The following is a 24,390-nucleotide window of genomic DNA, read 5'->3' as shown; positions in this document are numbered from 1 at the left end:
TAGCAACCGGAAAGGTAGCTTTGTACAGGTACAGCTGTGTCTCACAAGCTTGACTGAGCCTGTATTTTTGAGAAAGTGAGAAAGGTGATTGGTGAGGGCAGGCCAGTGGGTATTGTGGATAGGGATTGTACCAAGGCCTTTGACAAGGTCTCTCATGGTAAACCAGAACAGAAGGTGAATATACACGGGATCCACAGAGAGCTGGTAAGATGGATCCACAACTGGCTCAGTGACAGAAGCACAGAGAGTAGCAGTGAAAGGGACTGGAGAACTGTGATGGGTGGTGTCCCACAGGGATTTGTGCTGTGACCCCAACCTTGCCATTTACCAGATATATAGGAGGAGAATGAAGGTGGCCCGATGAATATGTTAGTGAACGTCACACAGGGTTAGGGGGAGCTGTAGATATGGAGGAGGATTGCCCGAGGACAGAGCAGGATGGATATAGACCGGAGGATTGGGTGAAGAGATGGCAGATGGAGTGTAATCTGAACAAATGTGAGGTGATGTGTTTTGGGCGATTGAATAAGCCTGGTTTGTTTTCATGTGAACATGGAAAGGATGAGAGTCGACCTGATAGAAGGTTCATCTCTTACAAACAGAATGTATCGCCTGGTCAGTTTTACTTTCCCAGGACAGAAATGTCAATGACTAGAGGAGCACAGATTTGGGGTAAAAGGGGAGACAGTGGGAGGCAGGTTTGTTGAACACAGAGTGGGGTCAGTATGTGGAATGTGCTGTCAGGGGGTGGTGGTGGAGGCAGGTACAGCAGCGATGTTGAGGAGGCACATTGACAGATTGAGGAACTGATCGGGGATAAAGGAATGTGATAACCCAAGAGATAAAAGGTTTTCAGGAGTTTATCACCACGGAAAGGGGAAAGTGATGCTGTCAGAGCAGGAGAGCAGTTGGAGGGAAAGGAGGAAGCAACAGTAAGTGAGAGGGTTATTGCAGAGGGTGGGCAGTAGAATGAGCATTCCCTGGTTTGGGAATGGAGGGAGGGTGGGGAAGAGATGAGGAAGGTGTGAAGGAGTATGTGAAGGGCCCTGTGTGGGACTCTGTAACTGTGTCTGTCCTACCTTCCCATTTACAGAGCCTGCTGACCAGTGCCCAGAGGAGGACAGCCTCTCCATGTTCTGTCAGATCAGCACCGGGCGTTCCTGTAATGACAACGGGGACTGTGATGGATACCACTCGTGTTGTGATGCTGGCTGTGGGAAGAAATGCATCCCAAAGTGTTTCACAGGAGGTGAGAAAGAGAGAGAGAGAGAGAGTGTGTGAGAGAGGGAAACACATCCAATGTGAGGGACACAGACACTGTCCAGAGAATACAGATTCCCCAAGGGCATCCTGGAATCCCGGCTCTGATCCCCCTTCCCAGGTTAGCGAGGGATTGGCGTTCGGTAGAACAGGACCGCGTTTCTAATCCCTGTGTTTGGGTAAAGGGTGGATTGTGGTGTGAAACAGACAGGGATCCTGTTCCCAATCCCAGTCCCTGGGTTAGGGAGGGATTGTGGTGTGAAACAGGCAGGGATCCCGTTCCCAATCCCTGTCCCTGGGTCAGGGAGGGATTGTGGTGTGAAACAGACAGGGATCCCGTTCCCAATCCCTGTCCCTGGGTTAGGGAGGGATTGTGGTGTGAAACAGACAGGGATCCCGTTCCCAATCCCTGTCACTGGGTCAGGGAGGGATTGTGGTGTGAAACAGACAGGGATCCTGTTCCCAATCCCTGTCCCTGGGTTAGGGAGGGATTGTGGTGTGAAACAGACAGGGATCCCGTTCCCAATCCCTGTCACTGGGTCAGGGAGGGATTGTGGTGTGAAACAGACAGGGATCCCGTTCCCAATCCCTGTCACTGGGTCAGGGAGGGATTGTGGTGTGAAACAGACAGGGATCCCGTTCCCAATCCCTGTCCCTGGGTTAGGGAGGGATTGTGGTGTGAAACAGACAGGGATCCCATTCCCAATCCCTGTCCCTGGGTTAGAGAGGGATTGTGGTGTGAAACACACAGTGTCCTACTCTCCGGGAAAATGAGTGCACGCTGTTTGGATGTTGTGGTCTGTCTGATGCCTCTGTTACATCTCAGTTAAGTCGTCTGTCTCTCCTCAGTCCTTTCTCTGTTCCCACTGCAGGCCAAGAGAGAGGAATTGTGTGTGAGCTGTCTGGTGTACTGCGGCAGATCATGGAGTGGTGTTGTGAAGGCTGAGTTGTCCCACCCTCTCTCCAATTCCCAGCTTCCTTCACAAGGCACTGGGCTCCCTTCTGTCAGAGAGATGGGAGAGTGGGATGTTTATCTGTTGTCTGATTCTATCCCCCATCTCCCTGTGTTTGTCTTCACAGAGAACAGAACCTGTCCCATTGCAAGGAGGCTGACGATGTTGTGCAACACGACCCTGGGAAAAGACTGCAAGAACGACACGCAGTGCGACGTGTGGCAGAGGTGCTGCCTGGCCAAGGGCTGCGGTGGGAAATGTGTCCCAACATTCATCAGGAAATGTGAGTATCCATCACTGCATTGCTTCCCACAGGTTTGTCTGATAATCCCGAGTGAGCTGAACAGGGCCAATGTGAGCAATGTAGAGGGAGCTTTACACTGTACCTATGAGCATGGTGTCTCTATCCTGGTAGTGTTTGATGAGTCGACGCTGTAGAGGGAGCTTTACTCTGTATCTAATCCCACTCTGTCCGTGTGGTGGGAGTGTTTGATAGAGGACAGTGGAAAGATTACACTGTATGTAAACAAATTGACCAAGTGAAAACCCGTTCTCTCCTTCAGTTTTGCGAAAGAAATGCCCAGAACATTCCCGTGTGTCTTTTCTCTGCAAGAAAAACCGGACTCGATCGTGTGAGGATGATGATGATTGTCCTTCCTATGAACAGTGCTGTGAGATTGGATGTGGCAAGAAATGTGTCTCCTCATTCAGGCAAGGTAAGGATTATGGTCTGACAGAGTGTCAGTAGGGGAATGGTCTGGGGCAAGATAGTTCAGCACAACAGAGACTGCAGGGTGCAGACTGAGAGAGACCCGAGACAGCAGGGTGCAGAGTGAGAGAGACCCGAGACTGCAGTGAGCAGAGTGAGGGAGACCCGAGACTGCAGGGAGCAGAGTGAGAGAGAGTCCCGAGACTGCAGGGAGCAGAGTGAGAGAGTCCCGAGACTGCAGGGAGCAGACTGAGAGAGTCCCGAGACTGCAGGGAGCAGAGTGAGAGAGACCCGAGACTGCAGGGAGCAGACTGAGAGAGAGTCCCGAGACTACAGGGAGCAGAGTGAGAGAGACCCGAGACTGCAGGGAGCAGACTGAGAGAGTCCCGAGACTGCAGGGAGCAGACTGAGAGAGTCCCGAGACTGCAGGGAGCAGAGTGAGAGAGACCCGAGAATGCAGAGATCAGACTGAGAGAGTCCCTAGACTGCTCGGAGCAGAGTGAGGGAGTCCCAAGACTGCAGGGAGCAGAGTGAGAGAGTGTCCCGAGTCTGCAGGGAGGAGAGTGAGAGTGTCCCGAGCCTGCAGGGAGCAGACTGAGAGAGACCCGAGACTGCAGGGAGGAGTGTGAGAGTGTCCCGAGCCTGCAGGGAGCAGACTAAACGTGACCTGAGACTGGAGGGAGCAGAGTGCGGTCGACCCCAGTCTGTAGGTTAATCCAATTATAAATGTGGACCATGTAACTCCTGCAAACAGCAAGTATATCCCTGATGGTGAATCCCTGTCGGTCTTCCCCTCTCGTGTGTAAGTCGAGCCTTATATCAAAATGTGTGTTTCCAGGTGAGAGACCCGGAGAGTGCTCAAGCCCAAGTCAACTGAGCTATGTGTGTAACACAACTCTGGGCAAGGAATGTAGAAACGAGAGCGACTGTGGCAGATGGGGCACGTGCTGCTCTACCCCGTGTGGGCCAAGATGTGTCCTCAGGCATTTCAGAAATGGTGAGTTCTTCTTGTCTGAGCTTCACTCACTGTCCATCTGGTGTTACTGAATGGTTGTGGTGCGGGACAGGACAGAGCAGTGTTTCAATGTGTATCTCACCATGTGCTGTCTCTGTCCTTGGGGAACTTGCTGGGGTGGGGGAGAGACAGCTTTACTATGTATCTAACCCCGTGCTGTCCCTGTCCTGGGAGTGTTTAATGGGGACAATGTGGAGGGAGCATTACTCTGTGTCTAACCCCGTGCGGTTCTGTCTCTCTCTTTTCTCCCAATGGAAGACGATGGGCAGTGCCCTCGCCCAGACCATCTTGCCCGTGTGTGTAACTGCACTTTTGGGAAGGTGTGTGAGTCGGACCAGGATTGTGCAGGATCACAAAGATGCTGTGATGCTGGGTGTCAGAAACGTTGTGTCCTGTCGTTCTACAGAAAGTCTCATGGAGGTAGTTCCTGGTCCAGAAGGAATGGCTGCTTAACCTGCCTGTATGAGGCAGCACTGTGACCTTTCCTGCTTTATATCTCACTTTGTGTCTGTGGTATATTTCCCTTTGCCTCTCTTTGTGCATTCCCGCAGCACATCTCTCTCTTCTCTCTCTCTCTCTCACTCTCTCTCTCTCCTTGTGTGACATCATTTCATCTCCATTTGTTGCATGTCTGTCTGATTCTCTCTCTTTCTCTCTCTCTCTCTCTCTCTCTCTCTCTCTCTGTCTCTGTCTCTGTCACATGCCACACTCCCTCTCTTTCTCAGTCATGCCTCTCCATCTGTCCCTCTGTGCTGCTGTCTCTCCTGTCTCTCTGTAGCCCTGTTTCTCTGTCACCTCTCATTCTGTCTGTCTGCTGCATGTGTTTCTGTCTTTCTCAGTCACATCTTTCCTTCTGTCACTTGCTCTCTGTGTCGCTATCTCTTCTCTCTCTTTGCCCCTCTCTCTCTGTCACCGCACTTGCTGTCTCTCGGCTGCATGTTCCTGTCCCTCTCTCTCCGTCTTTGTCACCTTTCTCTCCCTGTTCCTCTCACCTTTTTTGTCTCCCTCTCACTCTGCCCCTTCCCTCTCCCACCCATTCCCCCCAACACCTCTCCTGCTCTCTCCCATAACCGGAACTATTACATTTGCAGACTCGTGGAAATCTGAGGAATGTCCGAATCCGTCCTGCCTGGATCGTGTCTGCAGGATGAATCACAGCGTCTCGTGTGGAGATGATGGGGATTGTGGCAAGTGGAGGTCATGTTGTGAGACACCTTGTGGTAGACGCTGTGTCCACCCCTTCATGGGGCAGAGCAGGAGTTTGTCAGTCTCAGGTAACTGCATACGGTTGGTTAGTCCCTGCAAGATCCTGTTACATCCCAGCAGAGGGTCATGTAATCACACTGCCCCCAGGAGGCTTAGTGTGGGGAGCACTCTGTTCCCAGCAGGCTGAGTATGGGGAACACTCTGGTCCCAGCAGGCTTAGTGTGGGGAATATCCTGTTCCCAGCAGGCTTAGTGTGGGGAATATCCTGTTCCCAGCAGGCTGAGTGTGGGGAATACCCTGGTCCCAGCAGGCTGAGTATGAGGAATATCCTGTTCCCAGCAGGCTGAGTGTGGGGAATATCCTTTTCCCAGCAGGCTGAGTGTGGGGAATACCCTGTTCCCAGCAGGCTGAGTATGGGGAATACCCTGTTCCCAGCAGGCTGAGTGTGGGGAATATCCTTATCCCAGCAGGCAGAGTGTGGGGAACTGATGTCCTTGATGAGGCCTTCCTCTGTGTCTGAGCTGTGTCTATCTCTCTCCCTTTCCCTGTCCCTCTCTCCCTTTCCCTGTCCCTCTCTCCCTTTCCCTGTCCCTCCCTCCCTCACTCTCTCTCTGTGACAGATCGGACATCTGGAATGTGTCCTTCTCCTGCTCGCCTCTCTGCCGTGTGTAACCTGAAGTACGGTGAGCTGTGTGAGGAAGATAATGACTGCTACGCATGGCAGATGTGCTGCAACACCAGCTGTGGGCGTCGCTGTGTCCATTCCTACCGCAGCAGGGGTAAGTAACTCCGTTTACTGAGCAGCAGCCTACCCTCTCCCTCCCCACCCACAACCTCCACCACAGACCGTGTTCATCAGGGATCGGGAGACACAGAAAGTCACTGTGTTTGTGTTGCTATTTCTGTGTATGTGTCCATGTGTGTCTCTCGCTCTCTCCCTCGCTCTCTGTCTTTCCCTCTGTCAATGGACGTCTCTGCGATATCGGGCAGACATGATCACTCCGTGGAACTCTGTCTTTCTGTCGATTTGTGCCTCTCTCTCTTTGTTTTTCTCTCTCTCTCTCTCTCTCAGCTTCTCTCTCCCCAAAACATCTCTCACTCACCCTTTCTCTCCCATTCAATTTCTCTTTGTCTCCCTCTGTCTGCCTCTCTCCCTCTCTCCATCTGTCCCTCTGTCTCTCACCGTGTCTCTCACTCTCTGTCTCTGTCTCTCCCTTTCTCTCTCTCACTCTCTCCTCTCAATCTCGCTTATTCTATGTATGTGTCTCTCTCTGTCTGTGTCTCCCCAACTCTGTCTCTCTGTTTCTCCCTCTCTCTGCCTCTCTCTCCCTCCCTCCCTCTCACTGTGTTTTGCTCTTTCTGTCTAACTCTCTTTCTGTCTCTCACTGTCTGTTTCTTTCTCTTTGTCTCCTTCTCTGGCTGTCTGTCTGTCTTTCCTTCCCTCTCTCTTTCAATCTCTATGTCTATGTTTGTCTATTTCTCTCTTATTCTGTCTCTGTCTTCCTCTGTCCCCCGCCTCTCTGTCTGTCTCTGTCTGTCTCTCCTGCTCTCTGTTACTGTTTCTCTTTCTCTCTGTCTCTCTGTCTCTCTCCCTCTCTCTGTCTCTCTCTCTCTCTTTCTCTCTATCACCCTGCCCTTGAGCTCAGGGCGAAGTCAGTGAATGATAGTTCAAGCAGCAGCAGCAGCAGTTTCTGAAGCTAAGATGAAGCCTCTGTCTCTGTAGGGAGCGAACAAAGGTGTCCCTCACCTTCCAGACTGAGCCACGTCTGTACCATGAGTTTCCACACTCAGTGCAATGAGGACAGCGACTGCGAGGGCTGGCAAACCTGCTGCAATACCACCTGTGGGAACAGATGTGTCTTCAAGTTCCTGTCCAGACGTAAGGCACCACTCCTGTTAAGCTCTGTGTATCATCCCACTGGCTACAGGTATCGAGCCAGGAGAGTTTGTTGGTGGGAGAGTGGAGAGGGAGCTGCACCCTGTATCTAACCCCATGCTGTCCCTGTCCCTGGGAGTGTGTGATCAGGGGGATGGTGTAGAGGGAGCTTTACTCTGTATCTAACCCCATGCTGTCCCTGTCCCTGGGAGGGTGTGATCGGGGGGATGGTGTAGAGGGAGCTGCACTCTGTATCTAACTCCATGCTGTCTCTATCCTGCGGGAGTGTGACCCTCTCCATATGTCCTGATGTGACTGTCACTTTGTTCCTTCCAGCGACCCAGTGCCCTGCCTCCACCCGCTTGGACCCATTCTGTGAGATGAAGTTGGGAGACGTGTGTCAGAATGACACTGACTGCCATGCCTGGTCATCATGCTGCAATGCCACCTGTGGAAAGAGATGTGTACCTCGTTTCCTCATGAGCCGTAAGTGATCAGTGTATCTCTGTTTGTTCAGAGCCTCTGCTGTGGTGATGACAGTCCATGGCAGTGTGGGCAGGGAGCTGGGTGTGTGTGTGTGTGTGTGTGTGTATCCGTGGGATAGGGGGATGTGGTATTTGGAGATTCACCTGGAATTGCCTAAATACCTGAGGCTTCCTGAATCCCGGGGCTGTGGAGCTGGTGTGTCAGTGATGGAAGAGCCGTGGGAGTCCCTCGTTTACCGCTCGTGTCTCACTCGAGCAGATCCGAGGGAGTTGTGTGTTTCTGTACAACTATATCCATACTGTCTCTGTGCTGTCCAGGTGATGATACCTGTCCTGCTCCCCACCGCCTGGAGCCCATGTGTGACCTGAAACTCGGAGATCGTTGCAGCGGAGATGAAGACTGTGATGCCTGGCAGAGCTGCTGTGAGAGCAAATGTGGAAATATCTGTATCCCCAGTTTCATGGATGATGGTACGTTGTGGGGGTGAGACTGTGAGGGAGATGGTGTGGAGAGAGAGAGAGAGAGAGGACGGGTACTGGGAAGATGGGGGAGAGAGGGAGAGCAAAGGGGACCAGGAAAATGGGACAGAGAGAGAAATAGAGACAGAGAGAGAGAGAGAGGAGGGGGCACTGGGAAGATGGGAGAGAGAAAGAGCAAAGGGGACCAGGAAAATGGGACAGAGAGAGACAGAGAGAGAGATACAGAGAGAGGAGGGGGCACTGGGAAGATGGGGGACAGAGAGGGAGAGAGAGAGAGAGCAAAGGGGACCAGGAGAATGGGTCTCAGAGCGAGAGAGACAGAGGGAAAGACAGAGAGAGGAGGGGGCACTGGGAAGATGGGAGAGAGAAAGACAGAGGCGGGGGGGAGTCTGGGAGAATTGGACAGAGAGAAAGAGAGGGAGAGAGAGAGAGAGGGAGAGACACAGTGACAGAGAGAGAGAGAGGGGGAGAGAGAGAGAGAGAGAGAGAGAGCAGGACCAGCAGAATGGGACAGAGAGGGAGAGATGGATAATGGGAGAGAGAGAGGGGCCTGGAGAATGGGACAGAAAAAGAAAGATTGAGAGAGAAAGGAGGGAGGACCGAGCCCGAACATGAGAGTGGTTGGGAGATTGAGCTAGAGAGGAAGGGAGAGGCGAGGGAAGAATGAGACAGAGTGAGGGGAGGAATCCGGTAGACAGACTCTGGGTGACATGAAGGAGGAATGAGAGAGGGACATAGAAAGGGACATGGAAGGACTGGGAGAGCGGCTGGTAGGAAATATGATTGGACAGATGGTGAGTTCAAACCAGAGAGTAGCAGAGGATGAGGGAGTCCAATCAACTCTGGAAGTTACACAGATGAGGCTGAGGTTTAGATTTCTATTTTGTTTTCACATGTGGTGGAGTAGAGGATCCCCAGCAGTGCCTGCTCCCTCAGCCCTGATCCCCCAGCAGTGCCTGCTCCCTCAGCCCTGATCCCCCAGCAGTGCCTGCTCCCTCAGCCCTGATCCCCCAGCAGTGCCTGCTCCCTCAGCCCTGATCCCCCAGCAGTGCCTGCTCCCTCAGCCCTGATCCCCCAGCAGTGCCTGCTCCCTCAGCCCTGATCCCCCAGCAGTGCCTGCTCCCTCAGCCCTGATCCCCCAGCAGTGCCTGCTCCCTCAGCACTGATCCCCCAGCAGTGCCTGCTCCCTCAGCCCTGATCCCCCAGCAGTGCCTGCTCCCTCAGCCCTGATCCCCCAGCAGTGCCTGCTCCCTCAGCCCTGATCCCCCAGCAGTGCCTGCTCCCTCAGCCCTGATCCCCCAGCAGTGCCTGCTCCCTCAGCCCTGATCCCCCAGCAGTGCCTGCTCCCTCAGCCCTGATCCCCCAGCAGTGCCTGCTCCCTCAGCCCTGATCCCCCAGCAGTGCCTGCTCCCTCAGCACTGATCCCCCAGCAGTGCCTGCTCCCTCAGCACTGATCCCCCAGCAGTGCCTGCTCCCTCAGCACTGATCCCCCAGCAGTGCCAGCTCCCTCAGCCCTGATCCCCCAGCAGTGCCTGCTCCCTCTGCACTGATCCCCCAGCAGTGCCTGCTCCCTCAGCACTGACTCTCCAATGGTGCCCGTTGCCTCAACACTGACCCACTGACAATACTGCCAATATTTTTCCCTGCTTCTGTAATCTCCATGTTGTTGTGTTATAGATGAGGAAGGAGAGTGCCCCGCTCCGTCCCGGGTGAAGAGGCATTCGAATGTATCGTGTGTGACAGATGAGGACTGCGGGAGCTGGGAACAATGCTGCGACATGGGCTCTGGGAGGAAATGTGTTCACAGCAGCTCACTGCACAGTAAGGACAGTGTGAAGCCAGACTATCAGAGGGTCTTCCCATGGACAATGTAGTATCACTGCACTGAGTAACCCTGTCCCACTCTCACACTCATATATATCTATATATATATATATATATGTATACACACACACACACACACACATTCACACACACACACACACACACAAACACGCACAAACACACACACACACTCACACACACACACACACACTCACACACAATATCTCACACACACACACACACTCTCAAACACTCTCAAACACACTCAAACACACTCAAACACACTCAAACACACTCACACACACACACGCACACACACGCACTCACACACACTCACACTCACACACACTCACGTGGCGTGCCTTTGAGTGGTCATGGGGAGGTGGTTGGACGGTGGGGTGCAGTGGGTTATTGTCCCTGGATTTGTCTTTGGAAGGGTCTGGGGGCCTGTGTCTGTAAAGGAGGGCGGTATGCTCAGAACAGGCTCTGTAATAATGTCTCAATATCTGTGCCCACACAGAGGGAGAGTCCCAGTGCCCACACAGCCGTACCCTGGGCAAGGTCTGTAACATGACGTTGGGAGATGAGTGTGAGGCTGATACTGACTGTGACCGTTGGCAAATGTGCTGTGACGCTGGCTGTGGAAAAAGATGTGTTTTCCGATTCTTCAAAGGAGGTGAGGGGTCATCTGGTGATGGTTGTGGTGTGGGGGGATGTTATGGGGGGGACACGGGATAGAGGAGCATGACTCATATATAACCCGGTGCTGGGAGTGTTTGATGGGGACAGTGTAGAGGGAGATTTCCTCTGTACTTTACCCCATGCTGTCCCTGTCCTGGGAGTGTTTGATGGGAACAGTGTACAGGGAGATTTCATCTGTATCTTACCCCATGCTGTCCCTGTCCTGGGAGTGTTTGATGGGGACAGTGTAGAGGGAGATTTCCTCTGTATCTTACCCCATGCTGTCCCTGTCCTGGGAGTGTTTGATGGGGACAGTGTAGAGGGAGATTTCCTTCCAGGGTAAAACAATAAGGAGGGATGTATTCTTCACACTGTGCTGTGTGTATGATCGTTGGGGACCGTGCAGACTGAGAGAGACTTGCTCAGTTTCCACCCTGTCCATCTGGAGGTGTTTATCCTGAGACTCGGACTGAGCTTTAACCCAGTCTTTTCCCTTTCCTTCTTCTCTCCAGAGAATGGGAGCTGCCCGGATGCCAGGCGCCTTACCCCGATGTGCAATGTTAACTACGGCCAGGAGTGTACAAATGACGATGACTGTGATCTGTGGCTCTCGTGCTGTGAGGCCGGATGTGGGAAGAGATGTGTCCATCGGTATCACAAACGCGGTGAGGATGACTGACCCTCCCATTCCCTCCTTTGGCAAACACTGCACACACCTGGTGGAGTCACTCTGACTGAGGCAGAGACCCCTGTCTGTCCCAGGAACCCAATCTCCCTGCCCCCTGCAGTTGGAGTATTCAGTTTGAGGATGTCCCCTCTCAGTAGGAGACTCCTTCCCAGGTCTCAGCTCATCCACAGCCATTTCAGGATCATTCCCAATGGGAGTGAGTCTCCCCCAGTCTACTAAATCCCATTGGAAAGCCAGCCCCAGTCTGCCCAATCCTGTTGTCATCAGCTTGTTCCCATTGGAAGGTGCTGCTCATAAAACTGACAGCCATTTGCCACCCTCTCTGTAATCCCCCATTCCCGTTTGCCCCACTCCCAGCTCCCCCCACTCCCATTTCACCTTCCTCACTGAGCTGTCATGTTTGGCCAAGCCAGAACGGAAACCAATGTGAAACCCTCCCTCCTCATTGTCAGACTGCCATCCCCAATCTACCCCTTTGTCTCCAGGCTTCCCCTTGTTTTTCCCTGGATGATCCCATACTCCGTATAACCAGGGCGGTGCTGAATTTCCATCCAGCCTCTCACTGAATTCGGATTTGTCCCGAACACAGGAAAGCGAGACGCAGAGTGTCCCAAACCATTCCAGATGCAAAATATCTGTGACCGGGACGATGCCGAGGAGTGTGAGGTAGACGAGGACTGCGCAAGGTGGAAGCAGTGCTGTAACGTCGGGAACTGCGGCAAACGCTGCGTCTATGGGGTCCACAGGCAAGGTGAGGAAGGGAGAACTCTTCTCTCAAAGAGGAGAGTGTACGAGAGAGGTGCAGTTCTGTGAGGCAAGAGAGAGGTGCTCATGTGTGAGAGGAGAGTGGTCCCTGTGTGTGTGTGTGAGAGGAGAGTGGTCCCTGTGTGTATGTGTGTGAGAGGAGAGTGGTCCCTGTGTGTGTGTGAGAGGAGAGTGGTCCCTGTGTGTGTGTGTGTGTGTGTGAGGAGAGTGGTCCCTGTGTGTGTGTGTGTGTGTGAGAGGAGAGTGGTCCCTGTGTGTGTGTGTGTGAGAGGTAGAGTGGTCCCTGTGTGTGTGTGAGAGGAGAGTGGTCCCTGTGTGTGTGTGTGTGTGTGTGAGGAGAGTGGTCCCTGTGTGTGTGTGTGTGAGAGGAGAGTGGTCCCTGTGTGTGTGTGAGAGGAGAGTGGTCCCTGTGTGTGAGAGAGGAGAGTGGTCCCTGTGTGTGTGTGTGTGTGTGTGTGTGAGAGGAGAGTGGTCCCTGTGTGTGTGTGTGAGAGGAGAGTGGTCCCTGTGTGTGTGTGAGAGGAGAGTGGTCCCTGTGTGTGTGTGTGTGTGAGAGGAGAGTGGTCCCTGTGTGTGTGTGAGAGGAGAGTGGTCCCTGTGTGTGTGTGTGAGAGGAGAGTGGTCCCTGTGTGTGTGTGTGAGAGGAGAGTGGTCCCTGTGTGTGTGTGTGAGAGGAGAGTGGTCCCTGTGTGTGTGAGAGGAGAGTGGTCCCTGTGTGTGTGTGAGAGGAGAGTGGTCCCTGTGTGTGTGTGAGAGAGGAGAGTGGTCCCTGTGTGTGTGTGAGAGGAGAGTGGTCCCTGTGTGTGTGTGAGAGAGGAGAGTGGTCCCTGTGTGTGTGTGAGAGAGGAGAGTGGTCCCTGTGTGTGTGTGTGAGGAGAGTGGTCCGAGTGTGTGTGTGTGTGTGTGTGTGTGTGTGTGTGTGTGTGTGTGTGTGTGTGTGTGTGTGTGTGAGAGAGAGAGAGAGCGTTCCTGTGTGTGAGGGAGAGGAGACAGCGTGCCTGTATTTGTGATCGAGTGGAGAGTCTTCCCTGGGTGTGGTGGAGAGCAAAGTGGTTCGTGTGAGTGCGAGATGTAAACAGAATGTGGGTGTGAGGGGAGATGACCAGAAAGTACAGTCCCTGTGGTGGATCAGCAATGATGTTATTGAGCGATTGGGGCAGGCCAGATGATCTGAATGGTCTCCTTGATGTTGTGAACTGTTAACCCTGTCCAGCAGCAGTTTAGTTTGAGCTCAGAGTCATGCTTTCCCCACAGAGGAAGCCTTTGAATGTCCAGCAGAATCTCGTCTCCAGCCCATTTGTCAGATGAAACTGGGCTCTCAATGTTCCACTGATGACGACTGTGATATCTGGCAAAAGTGTTGTGAGACTGGATGTGGGAGGAGATGTATCATGAGCTTCAAGCCTGGAGGTAAGGAGGAGAGATCCCCTCAGAGCCACGTCACTGTATCTGGGTGGGAGAGAGAGCTGTCTGTCTCAGACTCAATTCTCACATTCCTCTCCTGACGAACCTCACCATTCCCATCTTCCATGGTGTTCAGCTCATTGTGAAACACTGCGGTCTCTCCGATCTCTGTTCCCCCATCCAATCCTGAGTGTCACACACTGAGTCTGGTTCACGCACCACCATGTGGGATTGGCAACACCCAATGGCTCGCTGTGCAATACTGCCTCCTGCTGTACACACACCATAATTGTCTTCAAATCCAATCATATCTGTACCCGCCTCTGGCTGTTACACCCCACCTACTTCTGTAACCCCCTCCAGGCCCTACACCTCTCTCTATCTCTGTAACACCCTCCAGCCCCTACACCCCCTCCCTGTCTCTGTAACTCCCGACACCCCCTCCCTATCACTGTAACCACCGACACCCCCTCCCAATCTCTGTAACCCCCTACACCCCCTCCCTGTCTCTGTAACCCTCCCTACACCCCCTCCCTGTCTGTGTAACCCCCATACACCCCCTCCCTATCTCTGTAACCCCCTACACCCCCTCCCTATCTCTGTAACCCCCTACACCCCCTCCCTGTCTCTGTAACCCCCCTACACCCCCTCCCTGTCTCTGTAACCCCCCTACACCCCCTCCCTATCTCTGTAACCCCCTACACCCCCTCTCTATCTCTGTAACCCCCCTACATCCCCTCCCTATCTCTGTAACCCCCTACACCCCCCCCTCCCTGTCTCTGTAACCCCCTCCAGTCCCTGCACCTCTCCCTATCTCTGCCACCCTCTCTAGCTCCTGTTTCTCTGCTGTCTGTGAGAGATGTTTCCCAGGGAAGTGTCTCTGTTGGGTCAGCGGTTGTGATGACGGCTGTTCTTCTCTCTCTCTCTCTTTCAGTGTCTCCTAAAGGCCAAGGATCCACATGTCCGGACACGACCAGACTGCATTATGTCTGTCGGATGAACTTCACCGCCCCCTGCGATGGAGACGATTCCTGTGGTCACTGGGCATCGTGCTGTAACACGGAATGTGGACCTCGATGTGTGTCACAGTGGTTTGCGAGAAGTAAGCCCCTCTCACCCCCAACCTATGCTACCCCAGCAGGTCAGAGGACCAATAATCCCCCAACATTCAGTGACGGGGTCTCCTTCGCATGGGAGGGCAGGGCGGAGGATTGCCCGAGGACAGAGCAGGATGAAGATAGACCGGAGGATTGGGTGAAGAGATGGCAGATGGAGTGTAATCTGAACAAATGTGAGGTGATGTGTTTTGGGCGATTGAATAAGCCTGGTTTGTTTTCACGTGAACATGGAAAGGATGAGAGTCGACCTGATAGAAGGTTCCTCACTTACAAACAGAATGTATCGCCTGGTCAGTTTTACTTTCCCAGGACAGAAATGTCAATGACTAGAGGAGCACAGATTTGGGGTAAAAGGGGAGACAGTGGGAGGCAGGTTTGTTGAACACAGAGTGGGGTCAGTATGTGGAATATGCTGTCAGGGGGTGGTGGTGGAGGCAGGTACAGCAGCGATGTTGAGGAGGCACATTGACAGATTGAGGAACTGATCGGTGATAAAGGGATGTGATAACCCAAGAGATAAAAGGTTTTCAGGAGTTTATCACCACGGAAAGGGGAAAGTGATGCTGTCAGAGCAGGAGAGCAGTTGGAGGGAAAGGAGGAAGCAACAGTAAGTGAGAGGGTTATTGCAGAGGGTGGGCAGTAGAATGAGCATTCCCTGGTTTGGGAATGGAGGGAGGGTGGGGAAGAGATGAGGAAGGTGTGAAGGAGTATGTGAAGGGCCCTGTGTGGGACTCTGTAACTGTGTCTGTCCTACCTTCCCATTTACAGAGCCTGCTGACCAGTGCCCAGAGGAGGACAGCCTCTCCATGTTCTGTCAGATCAGCACCGGGCGTTCCTGTAATGACAACGGGGACTGTGATGGATACCACTCGTGTTGTGATGCTGGCTGTGGGAAGAAATGCATCCCAAAGTGTTTCACAGGAGGTGAGAGAGAGAGAGAGCGAGAGAGAGTGTGTGAGAGAGGGAAACACATCCAATGTGAGGGACACAGACACTGTCCAGAGAATACAGATTCCCCAAGGGCATCCTGGAATCCCGGCTCTGATCCCTCTTCCCAGGTTAGCGAGGGATTGGCGTTCGGCAGAACAGGACCGCGTTTCTAATCCCTGTGTTTGGGTAAAGGGTGGATTGTGGTGTGAAACAGACAGGGATCCTGTTCCCAATCCCAGTCCCTGGGTTAGGGAGGGATTGTGGTGTGAAACAGGCAGGGATCCCGTTCCCAATCCCTGTCCCTGAGTTAGAGGTGGATTGTGGTGTGAAACAGACAGGGATCCTGTTCCCAATCCCTGTCCCTGGGTTAGGGAGGGCTTGTGGTGTGAAACAGACAGGGATCCCGTTCCCAATCCCTGTCCCTGAGTTAGAGGTGGATTGTGGTGTGAAACAGACAGGGATCCTGTTCCCAATCCCTGTCACTGGGTAAGGGAGGGATTGTGGTGTGAAACAGGCAGGGATCCTGTTCCCAATCCCTGTCCCTGGGATAGAGAGGGATTGTGGTGTGAAACAGACAGGAATCCCGTTCCCAATCCGTGCCCCTGGGTGAGGGAGGGATTGTGGTGTGAAACAGGCAGGGATCCCGTTCCCAATCCCTGTCCCTGGGTTAGAGGTGGATTGTGGTGTGAAACAGACAGGGATCCCGTTCCCAATCTCTGTCCCTGGGTTAGGGAGGGATTGTGGTGTGAAACAGACAGGGATCCCGTTCCCAATCCCTGTCCCTGGGTCAGGGAGGGATTGTGGTGTGAAACAGACAGGGATCCCGTTCCCAATCCCTGTCCCTGGCTTAGGGAGGGATTGTGGTGTGAAACAGACAGGGATCCTATTCCCAATCCCTGTCCCTGGGTCAGGGAGGGATTGTGGTGTGAAACAGACAGGGATCCTGTTCCCAATCCCTGTCCCTGGGTTAGGGAGGGATTGTGGTGTGAAACACACAGTGTCCTACTCTCCGGGAATATGAGTGCACGCTGTTTGGATGTTGTGGTCTGTCTGATGCCTCTGTTACATCTCAGTTAAGTCGTCTGTCTCTCCTCAGTCCTTTCTCTGTTCCCACTGCAGGCCAAGAGAGAGGAATTGTGTGTGAGCTGTGTGGTGTACTGCGGCAGATCATGGAGTGGTGTTGTGAAGGCTGAGTTGTCCCACCCTCTCTCCAATTCCCAGCTTCCTTCACAAGGCACTGGGCTCCCTTCTGTCAGAGAGATGGGAGAGTGGGATGTTTATCTGTTGTCTGATTCTATCCCCCATCTCCCTGTGTTTGTCTTCACAGAGAACAGAACCTGTCCCATTGCAAGGAGGCTGACGATGTTGTGCAACACGACCCTGGGAAAAGACTGCAAGAACGACACGCAGTGCGACGTGTGGCAGAGGTGCTGCCTGGCCAAGGGCTGCGGTGGGAAATGTGTCCCAACATTCATCAGGAAATGTGAGTATCCATCACTGCATTGCTTCCCACTGGTTTGTCTGATAATCCCGAGTGAGCTGAACAGGGCCAATGTGAGCAGTGTAGAGGGAGCTTTACACTGTACCTATGAGCATGGTGTCTCTATCCTGGTAGTGTTTGATGAGTCGACGCTGTAGAGGGAGCATTACTCTGTATCTAATCCCACTCTGTCCGTGTGGTGGGAGTGTTTGATAGAGGACAGTGGAAAGATTACACTGTATGTAAACAAATTGACCAAGTGAAAACCCGTTCTCTCCTTCAGTTTTGCGAAAGAAATGCCCAGAACATTCCCGTGTGTCTTTTCTCTGCAAGAAAAACCGGACTCGATCGTGTGAGGATGATGATGATTGTCCTTCCTATGAACAGTGCTGTGAGATTGGATGTGGCAAGAAATGTGTCTCCTCATTCAGGCAAGGTAAGGATTATGGTGTGACAGAGTGTCAGTAGGGGAATGGTCTGGGGCAAGATAGTTCAGCACAACAGAGACTGCAGGGTGCAGAGTGAGAGAGACCCGAGACAGCAGGGTGCAGAGTGAGAGAGACCCGAGACTGCAGGGAGCAGAGTGAGAGAGTCCCGAGACTGCAGGGTGCAGACTGAGAGAGTCCCGAGACTGCAGGGAGCAGACTGAGAGAGACCCGAGACTGCAGGGAGCAGAGTGAGAGAGTCCCGAGACTGCAGGGTGCAGACTGAGAGAGACCCGAGACTGCAGGGAGCAGACTGAGAGAGTCCCGAGACTGCAGGGTGCAGACTGAGAGAGACCCGAGACTGCAGGGTGCAGACTGAGTGAGTCCCGAGACTGCAGGGAGCAGAGTGAGACAGACCCGAGACTGTAGGGAGCAGACTGAGAGAGTCCCGAGACTGCAGGGAGCAGACTGAGAGAGTCCCGAGACTGCAGGGAGCAGACTGAGAGAGAGTCCCGAGACTGCAGGGAGCAGACTGAGAGAGAGACCCGAGACTGCAGGGAGCAGACTGAGAGAGTCCCGAGACTGCAGGGAGCAGACTGAGAGAGAGTCCCGAGAATGCAGGGAGCAGACTGAGAGAGAGTCCCGAGAATGCAGGGAGCAGACTGAGGGAGACCCGAGACTGCAGGGAGCAGACTGAGAGAGACCCGAGACTGCAGGGAGTGGACTGAGAGAGTCCCGAGACTGCAGGGAGCAGACTGAGAGAGTCCCGAGACTGCAGGGAGCGGACTGAGAGAGTCCCGAGACTGCAGGGAGCAGACTGAGAGAGTCCCGAGACTGCAGGGAGGAGAGTGAGAGTGTCCCGAGCCTGCAGGGAGCAGACTAAACGTGACCTGAGACTGGAGGGAGCAGATTGCGGTCGACCCCAGTCTGTAGGTTAATCCAATTATAAATGTGGACCATGGAACTCCTGAAAACAGCAAGTGTATCCCTGATGGTGAATCCCTGTCGGTCTCCCCCTGTCGTGTGTAAGTCGAGCCTTATATCGAAATGTTGTGTTTCCAGGTGAGAGACCCGGAGAGTGCTCAAGCCCAAGTCAACTGAGCTATGTGTGTAACACAACTCTGGGCAAGGAATGTAGAAACGAGAGCGACTGTGGCAGATGGGGCACGTGTTGCTCTACCCCGTGTGGGCCAAGATGTGTCCTCAGGCATTTCAGAAATGGTGAGTTCTTCTTGTCTGAGCTTCACTCACTGTCCATCTGGTGTTACTGAATGGTTGTGGTGCGGGACACGACAGAGCAGTGTTTCAATGTGTATCTCACCATGTGCTGTCTCTGTCCTTGGGGAACTTGCTGGGGTGGGGGAGAGACAGCTTTACTCTGTGTCTAACCCTGTGCTGTCCCTGTCCTGGGAGTGTTTAATGGGGACAATGTGGAGGGTTCTTTACTCTGTGTCTAAGCCCGTGCTGTCCCTGTCCTGGGAGTGTTTAATGGGGACAATGTGGAGGGAGCATTACTCTGTGTCTAATCCTGTGCTGTCCCTGTCCTGGGAGTGTTTAATGGGGACAATGTGGAGGGAGCATTACTCTGTGTCTAACCCCGTGCGGTTCTGTCTCTCTCTTTTCTCCCAATGGAAGACGACGGGCAGTGCCCACGCCCAGACCATCTTGCCCGTGTGTGTAACTGCACTTTTGGGAAGGTGTGTGAGTCGGACCAGGATTGTGCAGGATCACAAAGATGCTGTGATGCTGGGTGTCAGAAACGTTGTGTCCTGTCGTTCTACAGAAAGTCTCATGGAGGTAGTTCCTGGTCCAGAAGGAATGGCTGCTTAACCTGCCTGTATGAGGCAGCACTGTGACCTTTCCTGCTTTATATCTCACTTTGTGTCTGTGGTATATTTCCCTTTGCCTCTCTTTGTGCATTCCCGCAGCACATCTCTCTCTTCTATCTCTCTTTCTCACTCTCTCTCTCTCCTTGTGTGACATCATTTCATCTCCATTTGTTGCATGTCTGTCTGATTCTTTCTCTTTCTCTCTCTCTGTCTCTCTCTCTCTCTCTGTCTCTGTCACATGCCACACTCTCTCTCTTTCTCAGTCATGCCTCTCCATCTGTCCCTCTGTGCTGCTGTCTCTCCTGTCTCTCTGTAGCCCTGTTTCTCTGTCACCTCTCATTCTGTCTGTCTGCTGCATGTGTTTCTGTCTTTCTCAGTCACATCTTTCCTTCTGTCACTTGCTCTCTGTGTCGCTATCTCTTCTCTCTCTTTGCCCCTCTCTCTCTGTCACCGCACTTGCTGTCTCTCGGCTGCATGTTCCTGTCCCTCTCTCTCCGTCTTTGTCACCTTTCTCTCCCTGTTCCTCTCACCTTTTTTGTCTCCCTCTCACTCTGCCCCTTTGCTCTCCCACCCATTCCCCCCAACACCTCTCCTGCTCTCTCCCATAACCGGAACTATCACATTTGCAGACTCGTGGAAATCTGAGGAATGTCCGAATCCGTCCTGCCTGGATCGTGTCTGCAGGATGAATCACAGCATCTCGTGTGGAGATGATGGGGATTGTGGCAAGTGGAGGTCATGTTGTGAGACACCTTGTGGTAGACGCTGTGTCCACCCCTTCATGGGGCAGAGCAGGAGTTTGTCAGTCTCAGGTAACTGCATACGGTTGGTTAGTCCCTGCAAGATCCAGCTACATCCCAGCAGAGGGTCATGTAATCACACTGCCCCCAGGAGGCTTAGTGTGGGGAGCACTCTGTTCCCAGCAGGCTGAGTATGGGGAACACTCTGGTCCCAGCAGGCTTAGTGTGGGGAATATCCTGTTCCCAGCAGGCTTAGTGTGGGGAATATCCTGTTCCCAGCAGGCTGTGTGTGGGGAATACCCTGTTCCCAGCAGGCTAAGTGTTGGTAAATATCCTGTTCCCAGCAGGCTGAGTGTGGGGAGCACTCTGTTCCCAGCAGGCTGTGTGTGGGGAATACCCTGGTCCCAGCAGGTTGAGTGTGGGGAATACCCTGTTCCCAGCAGGCTGAGTGTGGGGAATACCCTGTTCCCAGCAGGCTGAGTGTGGGGAATACCCTGTTCCCAGCAGGCTTAGTGTGGGGAATATCCTGGTCCCAGCAGGCTTAGTGTGGGGACTACCCTGTTCCCAGCAGGCTTAGTGTGGGGAATACCCTGTTCCCAGCAGGCTGAGTATGAGGAATATCCTGTTCCCAGCAGGCTGAGTGTGGGGAATATCCTTATCCCAGCAGGCTGAGTGTGGTGAACTGATGTCCTTGATGAGGCCTTCCTCTATGTCTGAGCTGTGTCTATCTCTCTCCCTTTCCCTGTCCCTCTCTCCCTTTCCCTGTCCCTCCCTCCCTCACTCTCTCTCTGTGACAGATCGGACATCTGGAATGTGTCCTTCTCCTGCTCGCCTCTCTGCCGTGTGTAACCTGAAGTACGGTGAGCTGTGTGAGGAAGATAATGACTGCTACGCATGGCAGATGTGCTGCAACACCAGCTGTGGGCAACGCTGTGTCCATTCCTACCGCAGCAGGGGTAAGTAACTCCGTTTACTGAGCAGCAGCCTACCCTCTCCCTCCCCACCCACAACCTCCACCACAGACCGTGTTCATCAGGGATCGGGAGACACAGAAAGTCACTGTGTTTGTGTTGCTATTTCTGTGTATGTGTCCATGTGTGTCTCTCGCTCTCTCCCTCGCTCTCTGTCTTTCCCTCTGTCAATGGACGTCTCTGCGATATCGGGCAGACATGATCACTCCGTGGAACTCTGTCTTTCTGTCGATTTGTGCCTCTCTCTCTTTGTTTTTCTCTCTCTCTCTCTCAGCTTCTCTCTCCCCAAAACATCTCTCACTCACCCTTTCTCTCCCATTCAATTTCTCTTTGTCTCCCTCTGTCTGCCTCTCTCCCTCTCTCCATCTGTCCCTCTGTCTCTCACCGTGTCTCTCACTCTCTGTCTCTGTCTCTCCCTTTCTCTCTCTCACTCTCTCCTCTCAATCTCGCTTATTCTATGTATGTGTCTCTCTCTGTCAGTGTCTCCCCAACTCTGTCTCTCTGTTTCTCCCTCTCTCTGCCTCTCTCTCCCTCCCTCCCTCCCTCTCACTGTGTTTTGCTCTTTCTGTCTAACTCTCTTTCTGTCTCTCACTGTCTGTTTCTTTCTCTTTGTCTCCTTCTCTGGCTGTCTGTCTCTCTTTCCTTCCCTGTCTCTTTCAATCTCTATATCTATGTTTGTCTATTTCTCTCTTATTCTGTCTCTGTCTTCCTCTGTCCCCCGCCTCTCTTTCTGTCTCTGTCTGTCTCTCCTGCTCTCTGTTACTGTTTCTCTTTCTCTCTGTCTCTCTGTCTCTCTCTCCCTCTCTCTGTCTCTCTCTCTCTTTCTCTCTATCACCCTGCCCTTGAGCTCAGGGCAAAGTCAGTGAATGATAGTTCAAGCAGCAGCAGCAGCAGTTTCTGAAGCTAAGATGAAGCCTCTGTCTCTGTAGGGAGCGAACAAAGGTGTCCCTCACCTTCCAGACTGAGCCACGTCTGTACCATGAGTTTCCACACTCAGTGCAATGAGGACAGCGACTGCGAGGGCTGGCAAACCTGCTGCAATACCACCTGTGGGAACAGATGTGTCTTCAAGTTCCTGTCCAGACGTAAGGCACCACTCCTGTTAAGCTCTGTGTATCATCCCACTGGCTACAGGTATCGAGCCAGGAGAGTTTGTTGGTGGGAGAGTGTAGAGGGAGCTGCACCCTGTACCTAACCCCATGCTGTCCCTGTCCCTGGGAATGGTCGATGGTGGGACAGTGTAGAGGGAGCTGCACCCTGTACCTAAACCCCATGCTGTCCCTGTCCCTGGGAATGGTCGATGGTGGGACAGTGTAGAGGGAGCTGCACCCTGTACCTAAACCCCATGCTGTCCCTGTCCCTGGGAATGGTCGATGGTGGGACAGTGTAGAGGGAGCTGCACCCTGTACCTCAACCCCATGCTGTCCCTGTCCCTGGGAATGGTCGATGGTGGGACAGTGTAGAGGGAGCTGCACCCTGTACCTAAACCCCATGCTGTCCCTGTCCCTGGGAATGGTCGATGGTGGGACAGTGTAGAGGGAGCTGCACCCTGTACCTAAACCCCGTGCTGTCTTTGTCCCTGGGAATGGTCGATGGTGGGACAGTGTAGAGGGAGCTGCACCCTATACCTAAACCCCATGCTGTCCCTGTCCCTGGGAATGGTCGATGGTGGGACAGTGTAGAGGGAGCTGCACCCTGTATCTAACCCCATGCTGTCCCTGTCCCTGGGAGGGTGTGATCGGGGGGATGGTGTAGAGAGACCTTTACTCTGTACCTAACCCCATGCTGTCCCTGTCCCTGGGAGGGTGTGATCGGGGGGATGGTGTAGAGGGAGCTTTACTCTGTATCTAACCCCATGCTGTCCCTATCCTGCGGGAGTGTGACCCTCTCCATATGTCCTGATGTGACTGTCACTTTGTTCCTTCCAGCGACCCAGTGCCCTGCCTCCACCCGCTTGGACCCATTCTGTGAGATGAAGTTGGGAGACGTGTGTCAGAATGACACTGACTGCCATGCCTGGTCATCATGCTGCAATGCCACCTGTGGAAAGAGATGTGTACCTCGTTTCCTCATGAGCCGTAAGTGATCAGTGTATCTCTGTTTGTTCAGAGCCTCTGCTGTGGTGATGACAGTCCATGGCAGTGTGGGCAGGGAGCTGGGAGGGTGTGTGTGTGTGTGTGTGTGTGTGTGTGTGTATCCGTGGGATAGGGGGATGTGGTATTTGGAGATTCACCCGGAATTGCCTAAATACCTGAGGCTTCCTGAATCCCGGGGCTGTGGAGCTGGTGTGTCAGTGATGGAAGAGCCGTGGGAGTCCCTCGTTTACCGCTCGTGTCTCACTCGAGCAGATCCGAGGGAGTTGTGTGTTTCTGTACAGCTGTATCCATACTGTCTCTGTGCTGTCCAGGTGATGATACCTGTCCTGCTCCCCACCGCCTGGAGCCCATGTGTGACCTGAAACTCGGAGATCGTTGCAGCGGAGATGAAGACTGTGATGCCTGGCAGAGCTGCTGTGAGAGCAAATGTGGAAATATCTGTATCCCCAGTTTCATGGATGATGGTACGTTGTGGGGGTGAGACTGTGAGGGAGATGGTGTGGAGAGAGAGAGAGAGAGAGGACGGGTACTGGGAAGATGGGGGAGAGAGGGAGAGCAAAGGGGACCAGGAGAATGGGACAGAGAGAGAGAGATAGAGACAGAGAGAGGAGGGGGCACTGGGAAGATGGGGGAGAGAGAGAGAGAGAGAGAGAGGGAGCAAAGGGGACCAGGAAAATGGGACAGAGAGAGAGAGATAGAGACAGAGAGAGGAGGGGTCACTGGGAAGTTGGGGGAGAGAGAGAGAGCAAAGGGGACCAGGAGAATGGGTCTCAGAGCGAGAGATACAGAGGGAAAGGCAGAGAGAGGAGGGGGCACTGGGAAGATGGGAGAGAGAAAGACTGGGGGTTGGGGGGGGAGTCTGGGAGAATTGGACAGAGAGAGAGGGAGAGACACAGTGACAGAGAGAGAGGGAGAGAGAGGGGGAGAGAGACAGAGAGAGAGAGAGAGCAGGACCAGCAGAATGGGACAGAGAGGGAGAGATGGATAATGGGAGAGAGAGAGGGGCCCGGAGAATGGGACAGAAAAAGAAAGAGAGAGAGAGAAAGGAGGGAGGACCGAGCCCGAACGTGAGAGTGGTTGGGAGATTGAGCTAGAGAGGAAGGGAGAGGCGAGGGAAGAATGAGACACAGTGAGGGGAGGAATCCGGTAGACAGACTCTGGGTGACATGAAGGAGGAATGAGAGAGGGACATAGAAAGGGACATGGAAGGACTGGGAGAGCGGCTGGTGGGAAATATGATTGGACAGATGGTGAGTTGAAACCAGAGAGTAGCAGAGGATGAGGGAGTCCAATCAACTCTGGAAGTTACACAGATGAGGCTGAGGTTTAGATTTCTATTTTATTTTCACATGTGGTGGAGTAGAGGATCCCCAGCAGTGCCTGCTCCCTCAGCCCTGATCCCCCAGCAGTGCCTGCTCCCTCAGCCCTGATCCCCCAGCAGTGCCTGCTCCCTCA

The 24,390-nt window shown here is 53.4% G+C and overlaps 1 protein-coding gene and 1 long non-coding RNA gene across 2 annotated transcripts; both read left to right on the top strand.

The window, feature by feature from the left end:
* Positions 1-4,200: 4,200 nt before the first annotated feature.
* Positions 4,201-5,917, top strand: LOC132814047 (uncharacterized). Its single transcript, XR_009644265.1, has 3 exons — positions 4,201-4,357; positions 5,029-5,211; positions 5,764-5,917. It is a non-coding gene; the product is annotated as an uncharacterized LOC132814047 (long non-coding RNA).
* Positions 5,918-6,871: 954 nt separating this feature from the next.
* On the top strand, positions 6,872-23,416 carry LOC132814042 (multiple epidermal growth factor-like domains protein 6). Its single transcript, XM_060823361.1, has 19 exons — positions 6,872-7,022; positions 7,356-7,505; positions 7,823-7,975; positions 9,662-9,805; positions 10,329-10,484; positions 11,002-11,154; positions 11,767-11,928; positions 13,197-13,352; positions 14,281-14,448; positions 15,233-15,388; positions 16,722-16,877; positions 17,158-17,310; positions 18,362-18,520; positions 18,935-19,096; positions 19,758-19,940; positions 20,666-20,824; positions 21,769-21,924; positions 22,768-22,917; positions 23,247-23,416. Exons 1-19 carry the CDS (start codon positions 6,917-6,919, stop codon positions 23,414-23,416), a joined length of 2,952 nt encoding a protein of 983 aa, XP_060679344.1. The 5' UTR covers positions 6,872-6,916.
* The last annotated feature ends 974 nt before the right edge of the window (positions 23,417-24,390 follow it).

The sequence above is a fragment of the Hemiscyllium ocellatum genome, unplaced genomic scaffold (assembly GCF_020745735.1).
Source record: "Hemiscyllium ocellatum isolate sHemOce1 unplaced genomic scaffold, sHemOce1.pat.X.cur. scaffold_640_pat_ctg1, whole genome shotgun sequence".
Classification (NCBI taxonomy): Eukaryota; Metazoa; Chordata; class Chondrichthyes; order Orectolobiformes; family Hemiscylliidae; genus Hemiscyllium; species Hemiscyllium ocellatum.
This window is presented reverse-complemented; position numbering and strand designations above follow the sequence as displayed.

What these genes read in the sequence shown, in the direction of transcription:
- LOC132814042 (XM_060823361.1), top strand. Translation starts at nt 6,917, where the DNA reads ATGAGTTTCCACACTCAGTGCAATGAGGACAGCGACTGCGAGGGCTGG. An exon ending in TGTCTCCTCATTCAGGCAAG is followed by an intron (nt 17,311 to 18,361) that starts GTAAGGATTATG and finishes TTGTGTTTCCAG; the next exon opens with GTGAGAGACCCGGAGAGTGC. An exon ending in CCATTCCTACCGCAGCAGGG is followed by an intron (nt 20,825 to 21,768) that starts GTAAGTAACTCC and finishes CTGTCTCTGTAG; the next exon opens with GGAGCGAACAAAGGTGTCCC.